The 11,135-nt window shown below is 36.2% G+C and overlaps 1 protein-coding gene across 3 annotated transcripts; it reads right to left on the reverse strand.

Annotated features, from left to right (window-relative positions):
* Positions 1 to 649: 649 nt before the first annotated feature.
* LOC131675710 (cytochrome P450 306a1) lies at positions 650 to 10,779 on the reverse strand. 3 transcript variants are annotated; one of them, XM_058954812.1, is made up of 8 exons: positions 10,660 to 10,779; positions 9,992 to 10,308; positions 2,450 to 2,598; positions 2,054 to 2,204; positions 1,558 to 1,643; positions 1,328 to 1,480; positions 945 to 1,119; positions 650 to 834 (listed from the first exon to the last, which is right to left on the reverse strand). In XM_058954812.1, exons 2-8 carry the CDS (start codon positions 10,302 to 10,304, stop codon positions 653 to 655), a joined length of 1,209 nt encoding a protein of 402 aa, XP_058810795.1. In that variant the 5' UTR covers positions 10,305 to 10,308; positions 10,660 to 10,779; the 3' UTR covers positions 650 to 652. The 3 variants fall into 3 exon arrangements, with proteins under 3 accessions (XP_058810795.1, XP_058810793.1, XP_058810794.1); XM_058954810.1 differs by having other exon boundaries at positions 1,558 to 1,855; positions 2,002 to 2,204; XM_058954811.1 differs by lacking the exons at positions 9,992 to 10,308; positions 10,660 to 10,779 and adding an exon at positions 2,935 to 3,029 and having other exon boundaries at positions 1,558 to 1,855; positions 2,002 to 2,204; positions 2,450 to 2,874.
* Between the last annotated feature and the right edge of the window lie 356 nt (positions 10,780 to 11,135).

Genomic DNA, 11,135 nt, shown 5'->3' on the forward strand with positions numbered 1-11,135 from the left:
CCAAAGCTTACGTAAGCTGTGGTTCGCTCTGCTGTCACCTTCTCTACGTGAGACGCACCTCCACGATGACAGAACCACGTGCTAAGCACCGATGTTTAAATCCCAACGATTATAAAAATGCCGCGAGGAGAATATATTACGTAGAAAATAATGATTTGTCAAGTTTGTCCACTTTGATAGTTGAAGACAGCTTTAATTTCATTTCTGTGATTGGTTGAAGAAAACAACGAATATATTTAAACCCATAAATAATATCAATTAATGAACTCTTATAAAAATTCTTGATGTAAATCATTTATCATGAATCAATCTTAATTGATATAATCCATGAAGGTGAAAAGCACGTTTAAGCTTAAAATTACTGGTTTATCATCTTTTTATCTAATCAATTCATTCTGATAAATATATTTTGTTTACTACATTTAGACATCAGTTTCATAAAAATTTTTCATGATCGACTGAGTTAAATCTGTCATTTTATGATTTGAATAAGCCTTTCAATAAGGACTATTCAATATAACTTTGAAAGTGCAGTAAAAATATAAAAAGTAAACAAGATAGATTGAAAAAAAAAACAAATACCAATATATAAAATCTTTATTTTATTCTTTTTGAATATATATAAATAAAGGCAAATGTATATAGTTGTGTTTCAATGACGGCGCTTGACACACAATTTCTGTGGGATAGGCAGTAAAGTAATACCATTACTGTTTGTTTCCAAGTCGATTGTACGACCTGGAGGTGGCGATAGCGAAAATTGATGCAAAATTCGGGCACCAAAAAGATAAAGTATCATTCTAGCAAATTCATCTCCGACACACATCCTTTTACCTGGCAAAATAAACGTAATTTCATGTGCAGTTGTTTGAAAATATGTTAACTTGTTAACATTGAAAATCACATAACAAGTAGGAATTTTCCAGAAATTTTTTTAACATTACCTATCTGGAAAGGTAAAAAAGCATCCGGCTTGGCAAGACTGCCATCTTTCTCAATGAATCTCTCGGGTTTGAAGGTGTGCGGTTCCGGCCAGTACAAAGGATTCATGTGAACGGCCCACTGTACAGGTATTATCATCGTACCCTTGGGTATATCGTAATCCTCGATCTTCGTGTCCTATAATAAACGGATTAGAGTAAAAAATTACTATTTTTATTTTCATTCATTTGGGAAGTGCACCAAAAATTTTCAATTATAACAAAGTAAAAGAAAATCTCAGGGATTGATGTTCAAGACACGTATGAAGGTCGTTTTCTTGTTTTTATCTCGTCAACGCGATTTTAATTTCAGAGTGAATGCATCAAGTTTTAATGAGTATATGTACCTCGGTGGTACCATGTGGAATCCCAGTGGGAACAACGCTCTTAATACGTTGCACTTCCATGATTGCAGCTTCCAGTCGTATCAAGGCTGGCCTGTGCTTCAATTTTGGCATATTTTCTCCAAGTATATTATCCATTTCTTCTTGGATTTTAGCCTTATAGTTTCAATTTTTTTTTCAAAGGAAAGTATATTTGTTTATAAATATTGTATTAATAACTAGAGTTTTCTTACCTGCTCATCCGGGTAAGCAGCCATGAAAAGTAGAAACCAGCCAATGGTGGCTAACGTAGTATCGACTCCAGCGCCATAAATATCAGCTAAAAGATACACCAATTGAGTGTCGGTAAAGGAGCCTAGATCATCGTTATTTGCAATACGCCGTTTCATCTCCTCATCAAACGCGGCTAAGAAGCTATTAATTTCAGTTGGATTACTTCTGTACACTTGAAGTATTTTCCTGTAGACTTCGTGCGTTTTGCTCTGGCCGTCTAATATGAACTCGATTGATTTTGCAAATGTAGGTATGAATCTTTAAAAAAAAATTATGAATTTTTTTATGCATTTTTGTGATGATATATTCAAGTATTTTTGAGTAATTGAAATAATGAGAAATTTCCATTATGTGAATTCTGAAATAAATAATGAAAAAATTCATGATGTGTGAAACTCAAGTACCGGAATACGGGTAAAAAGTTAATTGGTCCGGAAACTCCAATATGTTTCACACCTTCTTCCTGAGTATATTGAAGCCACTTCCACAACTCATCATTTTCATCATAAACTCGCCCAAATGTTAGTAAATTCATCAGATTTCCTATGCAATGATGAAGAATGTTATGCGTATTCACTCCGTCCTTTGTTTGGCGAGATTCAAATTTCTGTTTGACGCAATATATCATAAGAATTTATTAATCTTATAGTAAATGTTGAGTCTATTATTTGAATTGAAAATGTACGAAATGCTCTATACTTTTTAGAATTGAATAATATTTTGAATTCGATCAGTTGCAAAAATTTCTACGATTTTTTTAATGATTTTTTAAGTAATTAAACGAATCAGAAGTGGGTAAAAATGATCATCGACCCAGAGTTGGACGTAATCTGAAATGTAGTTGTCAAGTACCTCAAGAGCCTCGTTAACAGCATTGAGGATTCTCTCCTCCATCTTGTCCCTTTTAGGGCTCTCAAATTTGACCATGCCAAAGTTCTTGATAGAACTAGCGACAAACTTCCTCTGCTCGCGCCAGCGTTCGCCTTCGGCAGCTATCAAGCCTGCAATATAGTAGGAAATCAGAAGCATGTACATGTGCGAGCGCAGCAGTTTTTCCTCGTGTACGAGCAGTCGCAAGCAGCAGCAGTAATATGTACTTTTCTCACGTTCTGCCCGCGCGCGCATATACGTGATAACACGTGCGTGTCCCTTTCACTCGCGCGAGTGCACGCGAATGAGGAAAATCTGTCGATGGACTTTCCGTTTCGGCGAGCATTCCACCACCACCACCACCACCCGCAGCGGCGACAGATATCCGAGGGAAAAACCATGGAAATCTGCACACGCGAGCGCAATTACACATCGAGGAAAAAGTTATATGGCGCGAGCATACATACACACATACAAGGCTTGCAGCAAACAACGAACGAAAAAAAAAGCGAAAGGATTACTGTCATTCCGCGCTTAAGTAGGCGCAGCCACTGAACTCGCCGAAGGATAATCTGCGAATGAATAAACAATGATCTTCTCGCGAGTGCGCGCGCAAACAGTGTACAACAACTCGTCTCTCTCGTGAATTTATTTTTAAAATCGACGCGCCGAGGCGGCTCGTTATGACGCGCGCGCGTGTCGCGGCGGAGAGGGCGTGCCATTATAATTTAATGAACCGAAAATCTTTGGTACGCAAGGCGAGCTGGCTTTTTTCAACGCTCGTGTGCGGCGCGAGAGAAAGACCTCGCGAGCGGTCATTGATATCTTTCTTAATGGTGTGCACCTCGCGACGACTGTTCGACCCACTGAATGATAAAGTTACCTCTTTGCATAAGACAATCTTTTGCCGAGCGAGATAACGTTATGCGATTTGTTTCGCGCTCTCCTGCGTAATGGCTTAATTAATGTGGATGTATGTGATTATCGTTATATTTATTTATGGCTGTTTTCAAGTAAGATTTAAATGCAGAGATATATTTTGACATCGTTGGCTCCGATCAAAAGCTTGCAAGTTCTGAATTTATATAATTCGGCCGTTGACGTGCGCCGTTCTTCATTATTGTCGGATTTTCCGCTTTTACCTAATGTTGGACGGCTGCAGGACTTATCAATTAATGCTTCTGCTGATGAAAATTGACAGTATTAATTTTCACACTATGGTCAGATCATTCGTAACATGAGTAATCAGAAGACGAATGATTTACTTTTTAATTAGCGATTAACTAATCAGAACGACACACCTTTATTTTGTTCATTGTAACTAAATCGGCAGCAGTGTTTTCTTTTAGTAAAAACAACTAATTTTGAATGGAGTAAAAAACAATCTCAAAATCTAACCATACATTATGTTCCGGAAACAGGAAACAGTAAATAGTGGGGATTGCTTCTAACATAATTACTTAGCTTGCAAGCATGAACAAAGCATATTGACATTAGCATTTTTACAACTTTACGAACCCATTAAGAAACAAAGATAAGAATAGTAGAACTTTATTTTATTCAACTTCATCGAACACGCGCGTGTCCATCTGACAAGGAACAAGAAACAAAAGAAGAAAAAAATCGACAACAGAAAACGAAAGGCTGGAGTAGAGCTTTTTTGTCTGCCGCATAAGTCAAGAGAGTCAGTTCGGGCTCATGCCCAGGACACGTGCAGGCACCTCTTTTGATATCATTTATCTCGAGGCCAGTAGGCCCCCGTGAGAAGAAAGAAGAACGACAAGACAAACAAAAACGTTGAGTGGAGAATATTTCTTTTTTTTTCCTTTTTTCCTTTTTTTGTTTGGTTGGAACTAGCAAAAAATTCTGCGGTCAATCCGCTCTTTTTCAATGCAGCTTGAAATCTGCCGAAAGAGCGAATTCCAAGGACGACCAGATATATATTCGTTATAAATATAGCTTTATTTTAATGATCAATTATGAATTGACGCGGATTAGCCACGGTGAGTCATGGATTTAATTTTGCAAGATACACAGATGGCCAAAAAGTATTTTGACGATACGACGTTGTAAGCACGTGACGTGTATGTACCTAATTCTAAAATCGTTTTGAAGGTCGATAAATCGAAAAATCTTTTGTGTTTGTATAATTCTCGATTTTACCATGTGATTAACTCTAATTAAATCTTCATATCGGAATTCTCTTAGAAAATGTTGAACTTTCGTCTTGATGAGTAATTATCAAAATTTCCTATCACATTATGTAAGAAAAAAAAACACTAAACTTTAATATGAAAAATAGTAAGACGAGAATATAACTATAGCAAGGAACTGATAGCAATTATTATTTACTATAAACTTTTGTTGATTAATTATTTGGATAAAACAAATTATCTGAAATATCGACTATTTGAAAAATAATCAAGGCTAAACGAAAAAAGTGCCGAGGTTTTCAATGGACTTTTTTGACAATTCAATAGCTGACATTGATCTTTGCGATTTGATAAATTGTTCCTATTCAGTACACACCTACGAATTTGTGTCCCTGTCAGACTCTCGATTTCAGTTTATCCATAACGAGATAAAGTAGCTACCGTCATCTTGTCCTTGCAAAGTTAACTGTAATTCTCGCGCGGCACGGATGCAGAGCATAACGACCCGCGAGGGACCGGGATCGTATGAGCGAGCGCTAGCACGCGGGAGACAACTTCCTTCAAGGAGAATCGATAAAAGTGAGAGTCCTTCGCCTCGGCCACTACTCTCTGCTTCATCTCGCTCTTTTTCATTAATTCAACGCCTGCCGACACTTTATACATATTTTTTTATCGCTTGCACTTGCCACTAGCTCGTCGAATATAATTAATAGTCCATCGTGAGAATGAAAAAAAATTGATTAAATTCGTATCTTAACGTCATTTCGTGGATGTACAAAAAAAAATTCTACTAAATATGCACTGAGTGGTGCGAATGCCGGTTTCTGCTGTGTAAAAAAATTCACCGGCGTATTTTAACCTTTACTTTCTTAGAAAGAAGGAGCCTCTCAATATTTCGTTGTTCCTTCGGTCTTGGGTTTAATGAATAAAGGATTAGTTTCTTGCTACGGCGAAAAAAGTGTGCAAGGTTGAAAAAAGTCTTTCCTGATCGATAAAAAGCCTTCCATTCCGGGTCATTTTAATAATCATTTATACGAAAGTTGAACGATCTGCAGGCGAACCTGACCAACCATTATGACCGTCCCTTATGCATACACTCGTTGAATCTTTTATAAAATGAGAATGATGTCACGCGATATTCTGAAAATAGGAACTTGGCAGCTGCGGCAGCAGCATCATTGACATAATTCGATCAATTGTGAATCACGCCAGTAACAGAAGTAACATAAACAATCATCGGGTTTTGCGTCGCAACAAATCATCGCGACACTTAGAAGGAAAAAACAACAGAAACTGGAGCAGGTTTATATGACAACGATTTTTCAAAACTCAAAAATTTTCCTGGAAAGAATAAAAGAACGCAGTTACTCGACGTATACCTCCGTCGCCGTTTTATATTTCTAAGTATATCCGAGTTATTGTAGTGCACAGGTGAGTCTCTCTTGGCGTCTTTGCGTGGTGCGCGTGTTGACCGTCCTCGAACTCGCTGATTCTTACGCAATGCTTTGCCGCGCGGCGACAAGTGACGCCTTTGCAGTCAGTTGGCGGTAGCAGCACTCGATCGTACGCGCTCCTCTCTCTCTCTCTCTTTCTCTCGCACACATTTGTTTCCCTCAATCGGGACGCACAAATGACTCAGGGTCGGCTATACACCTTTAGCGTTTTACATTGTTATAATCCTTTATCTTACTCCTTCGACGCCTTTCTCGCGCTATTAAACTAAGATGAAAGTGCCTACTACGTATTACGCTATTTTATCTGGCGAGTAATTGCGCGATCTTTTTGCGGGTGGACGTTAGAAAAAAAAGTAGCATAGACTGTGGGCTGCGCCGCTGTGATGATTTTTTTTTCTTTCTCTCTCGTCGACAAACGGTTTTTACTGTTGCGGAATTCTTTGCGCTTCGCTGTGTTCGCGCTATTGTTAGAAAACACTAAGAACTGTACAGTAGCGAGTAAAAGGTAATAAAAAAAACTTGTGATACTCTTGTTTCTAATACCGATAAAAACTTCATCTACAATGTTTAGTATGATTCCATGTTTCAATATTGATTCGACGAAAAATTTTATCTTTACACTTTTCACTCATCTGCGCGACAAAAAGCCTGCTATTTACTTTTAATATCTTTTAATTTGTTTAGTGATAGATTATCTTCATCTTAGTAATGTAGACTCAAAAGATCTATGCATGAAACAAAAAATAATCTCCGAAGATAGTATTGTGTGTGCGGTAGGACTAACAAAACTGATGATTGTAACCGAATTGTATATTTAGGTTCAATGTTACTCTCGCTTTCTGTTGGCACTTCCAAGAAGCGCTTATTAATAGTAGAACCGTCTGAATCACTGGTATGTGATCACTCGATATGTAATCTATTAGTGATATTTTTAATTGTGCTTTGTTTATTCAATACTAGAATTTTTTTAAATTGCTCTCATGTTATTTTATGAGCTTAGTAATTTTGCTCTGTTATAAAATCAAATTAATGTCTGTATTATGCGGAAAAAAAATTGTATTATTCATATCAAATTTATTGCACAAAACATGATGTAAAATAACTGAGTTACAGTGTTGAAGATATCGAACCATCATTTTCTGCGTAATATATGAGATTGCATGCACCTACATTACAGTGTAATGATAAGTTTGGACATGCTTCCTATATAATTGGATTGGTAGATTCAGCTTGTCGCTTCTTCTGAATTATGTATTTGCGACGCTATTATATGTCGAGTAAATTATGATTCATTGACCATTTTAATTGGAGAATTGTTCATAATTGTCAAACAATGTGTAATGTAACCGTTAAACAAGTATAATTTTCTGCTAGCGGAAATGTGACGAATAAATAATACTTGTTATATGAACGTGAAAATGCCATCTCTTTTCATGCGACAGAGCATGATAAAATATTTAAGATAATGGAAACGCATTAATTTATTTATGAGATCAATCATTGAAATGTCTGAGATCGAGAAATATTTTTATTTTATCGTTGAATCAAATGAACCGAAAAAGTTCATTAGTGAAAATTTCGAAAATAGTCAGCCAGAGAAATTTATCCATAAAATGTTCGTTAGAGAACGTCGCGCATAATTAATTTAAATTTAAATATTACATAAAATATTTTACACAATTTTGAAAAAACGACCATTCAGACTGTCCCTCTACGGCACCAGCGACGCGAGATGCAAAGTGTTTCAAGATCAAAACTCAGCTCGTCCAGCCCCATTGAGTACTGACGTTGAAGGCGTGTCTAAACGCCCCCTCTCATTGTCCCAGAAAAGCGTCGGGGAAGGGATTCGACACGTGTGGAGGAAAGCATGTATACATATCTCCTCAGGACTTTTCGGCGGGTGTGTACCAAGGCGCGCGGGAAAGGAGATCGTGGCCAGGTGGGGATCTGCTCAGATGATCTGGAATACGAGATAACTTTGCCAGTCGCCATTCTGACTTGAGCCAGAGAGGATGCGATTTGGCCTCGTGGAAAGTTTATGACGCAGGGCAATACGACAATATGTAATGCAAGATTTAACTTTGTTCACGAGTATAATTTAAGAAATATAGCATTTATTGCGAAAGATTCAGAGTATTTAAAAAACACATTTATTGTTTATAATAAAATCGTTCTAGTCGCTGAGAAAATATTTAATTTGAACAACGAATCAAGTAGATGTATTATAACTCTTTATATGTATTTTTGTCTATTTTTTCATTTCCGTCGTTATAATAATAAAAGTAAACGATATCTTACCTAACTTATAAGTATTATGAACATCGTTACCATAGATAAGGAAACGTGATTATTAATGATAATATATTTAATTGGTAGTATAGTTCCAACAAAATTCAATGAAAGAAACAGTTAAGACGCATCATAAAATAGAATTCAGACTAAATTTGAAAAAAATTGAGATCGTTCAGCTAATTTGTACGTAGAAAAGTAGACAAAAGGATGAATGGAAAAGAAATCAGGAGGCCATTGACTCTTGTTAGCGTCTCGTAAACATTGCATCGGATGTATGTACATAGAACTCTAGACATCTACTTGCACGTGCGTTAAGTGCAGTTCTTGCACTTTTTAGTATCTCAACTGTTTATCTCTTTAAATGTTTTTTCCAGTGTATCTCTTCTAAGATAAACTTAAGAAAAATTGAAGCTGCAATAAACTAGTTTATAATGATGATTGGAAGGACCTAAAATCATAATGCAGTTTCAAAAATATGAATGTTACTTGTAGTACATCTTTCCTTTAGTATTAGAATTTGTATAAAAATATTATTTCACTGTTAAATAAAGTTCGCGAAAGTTTTCATTCTAGCCAATTGATTAAATACAATTTAAAATAAATATGAATTGGCAACAATTTGGTAAAATGAATATATAATGGTACGTATTAAATAACGTTAATATCATGATAATTCATATGCAAAAGCACTATGATTTCAAAATCTTAAGATCAGTTCCTAAAATACCAATACACCAATCTTTTCAAAATATTTTGGCAAGCAAAAGACAATGCGGTGCCGGACATTTTTTCGAATAATAAAAATGTCTAACACATCTAACCGACCAGCTGAGCCAAGAACTCTAACGGGTTCCTAAAAATTCTCTGCTCAACTACACTAACGACCTAGTTATTTTTTTCTTTGTGTCTTTCGCTCTGTCTCGTTCACTCTTGTAATATCTTTTTTTCGGAACAGTAACTAAGACCAAACTATAGTCCGATCTGGAAGGTATTTTCGTTTAGTAGGTTAGTCGGCTCCCAACGTAGACTTCGTTAGAGGAACCGTTACATCTTTATACATCCAACACGAGACCGCCCTTCTATTGTATGAGAGAATTCGTGTCCGCTCCATTATTATCCATTTCGCGGATCGACACCAAATCAAAGTGAGACGGTGATAAAGAAAGCGAAGAGAGCGAACGAGAGAGGTAAGTCAGGTCAACAATGAAAATTACATATACTACAAAGCAACCTGCATACAATGGCATATTTAATTGCCGTTCACTGGCACTTTATGAGATCTATTTGTCAAGAGAAATTGATTTACGAGTTCGTATGAACACTATGTATCATGGAGTCAAATTTACCAGCTATTAAAAATTCAAAATCAATTCAATGCACATCACACATCTGACTTCTTTTAAAATTTGTAAGAAATTTTTTGGAAAGTCCAGACATAAAAGGTATTTCACAGAACTTTTCAGAAAAAAAAAGTTAAGTAACATATAATTACAGAGTAACAAATAATAACGGGACCTCGCAAGAGCCCCGCGAATTTGGTGCCTCGTAAAAACGTAAAAAGTTCTACGAAGCTGAATCTTCCAAGATAAAAATAAAACAACAAGCAATTACTGTGATCTACTTACCATATCCCTTCATTATTCCATGGGTCAAGTAGAGAGGAGCTCTACCTGAAAATGAATCCTTGGCAAAAGCCTGACGGATAAGTTTAGGATCGGTCAGTAGCACTGTATAAACCGAGCCCATGCGTAATCCACAAACTGGTCCGTATTTCCAGGCGATTTGTGCAAGAGTCTCGTACGGAGCATCTTTATCAAGTTGTAAGAGATTACCTAAAATTGGAAGTCCTCTTGGGCCTGGAGGTAAGTGTTTTTTACTTTTTCTAAAGTGTAAGATTAGTAGCAGGATGCATACTGACAGGAACAAGTAAAATATCATTTTGCTGGAAAAAAAAATTATTTATATTTTTAATCTTTCACTATTATCGTCCTTTTTATATACTTAATTTCCTCATCATAATATTGGTGGTTTTTAAAATGAGTAATATTATTTTTAATAATTATTGAATGACAGAATTGATAAAATTGATGAAACTATAAAAAACAAAAAAAAAACAGACGTGGTATTATCCAAATATCAAATATCAAGACCGCCGACAGAAATCACGTGGTCACGTTCACCAATGCACCGCTTTGTTAGCGTGGACATTCTGAAAGCGAAAGTTTTGACCGCCTCTAAGCGGAGACGACAGAATGCTCTGAAATGAAATAATTCATCAAATTTTTGAACTCACCAATAATTTATTAGGGCAAGTAATTGTGTAAGGAAAATTGTCCATCAGAAATAGTTAATTTCGATTTTTACTACATTATGGCATACAAATTCGTTGAGAAATGGAAACTACGTGTCTCACGGACAGCTTGACTTTTACGATCTGTATCTACACTGTCCGATCTCAGCGCTTCACGGCGGTTTCAAGTCCAGACTGAGTCACCGCGAAATTCAAATTGTTCTTTCAATGTTTCTCGTATGCCACTTAGAAATATTATGTCATTTTCAAAAAAAATTTTCTTTTATGTCGTGACTCTGAAAGACAGAAGCTTCTACTGACAGCGAGTATTCGCGTACGAAGCACACGTCGGACTGTATCTTGAGCTTCAATATTTTGACTTACAGATACGTATATTTCACATTCAGATTTCGAATGGATTGTCTCAGCTGTATGATAGGAAAATTAAAATTTTAAAGACACAATATGTATTGTAAAAT

The sequence above is a fragment of the Phymastichus coffea genome, unplaced genomic scaffold, assembly GCF_024137745.1.
Source record: "Phymastichus coffea isolate CEN01 unplaced genomic scaffold, Cenicafe_Pcof_1.1 PCOF00028, whole genome shotgun sequence".
Taxonomy (NCBI): Eukaryota; Metazoa; Arthropoda; class Insecta; order Hymenoptera; family Eulophidae; genus Phymastichus; species Phymastichus coffea.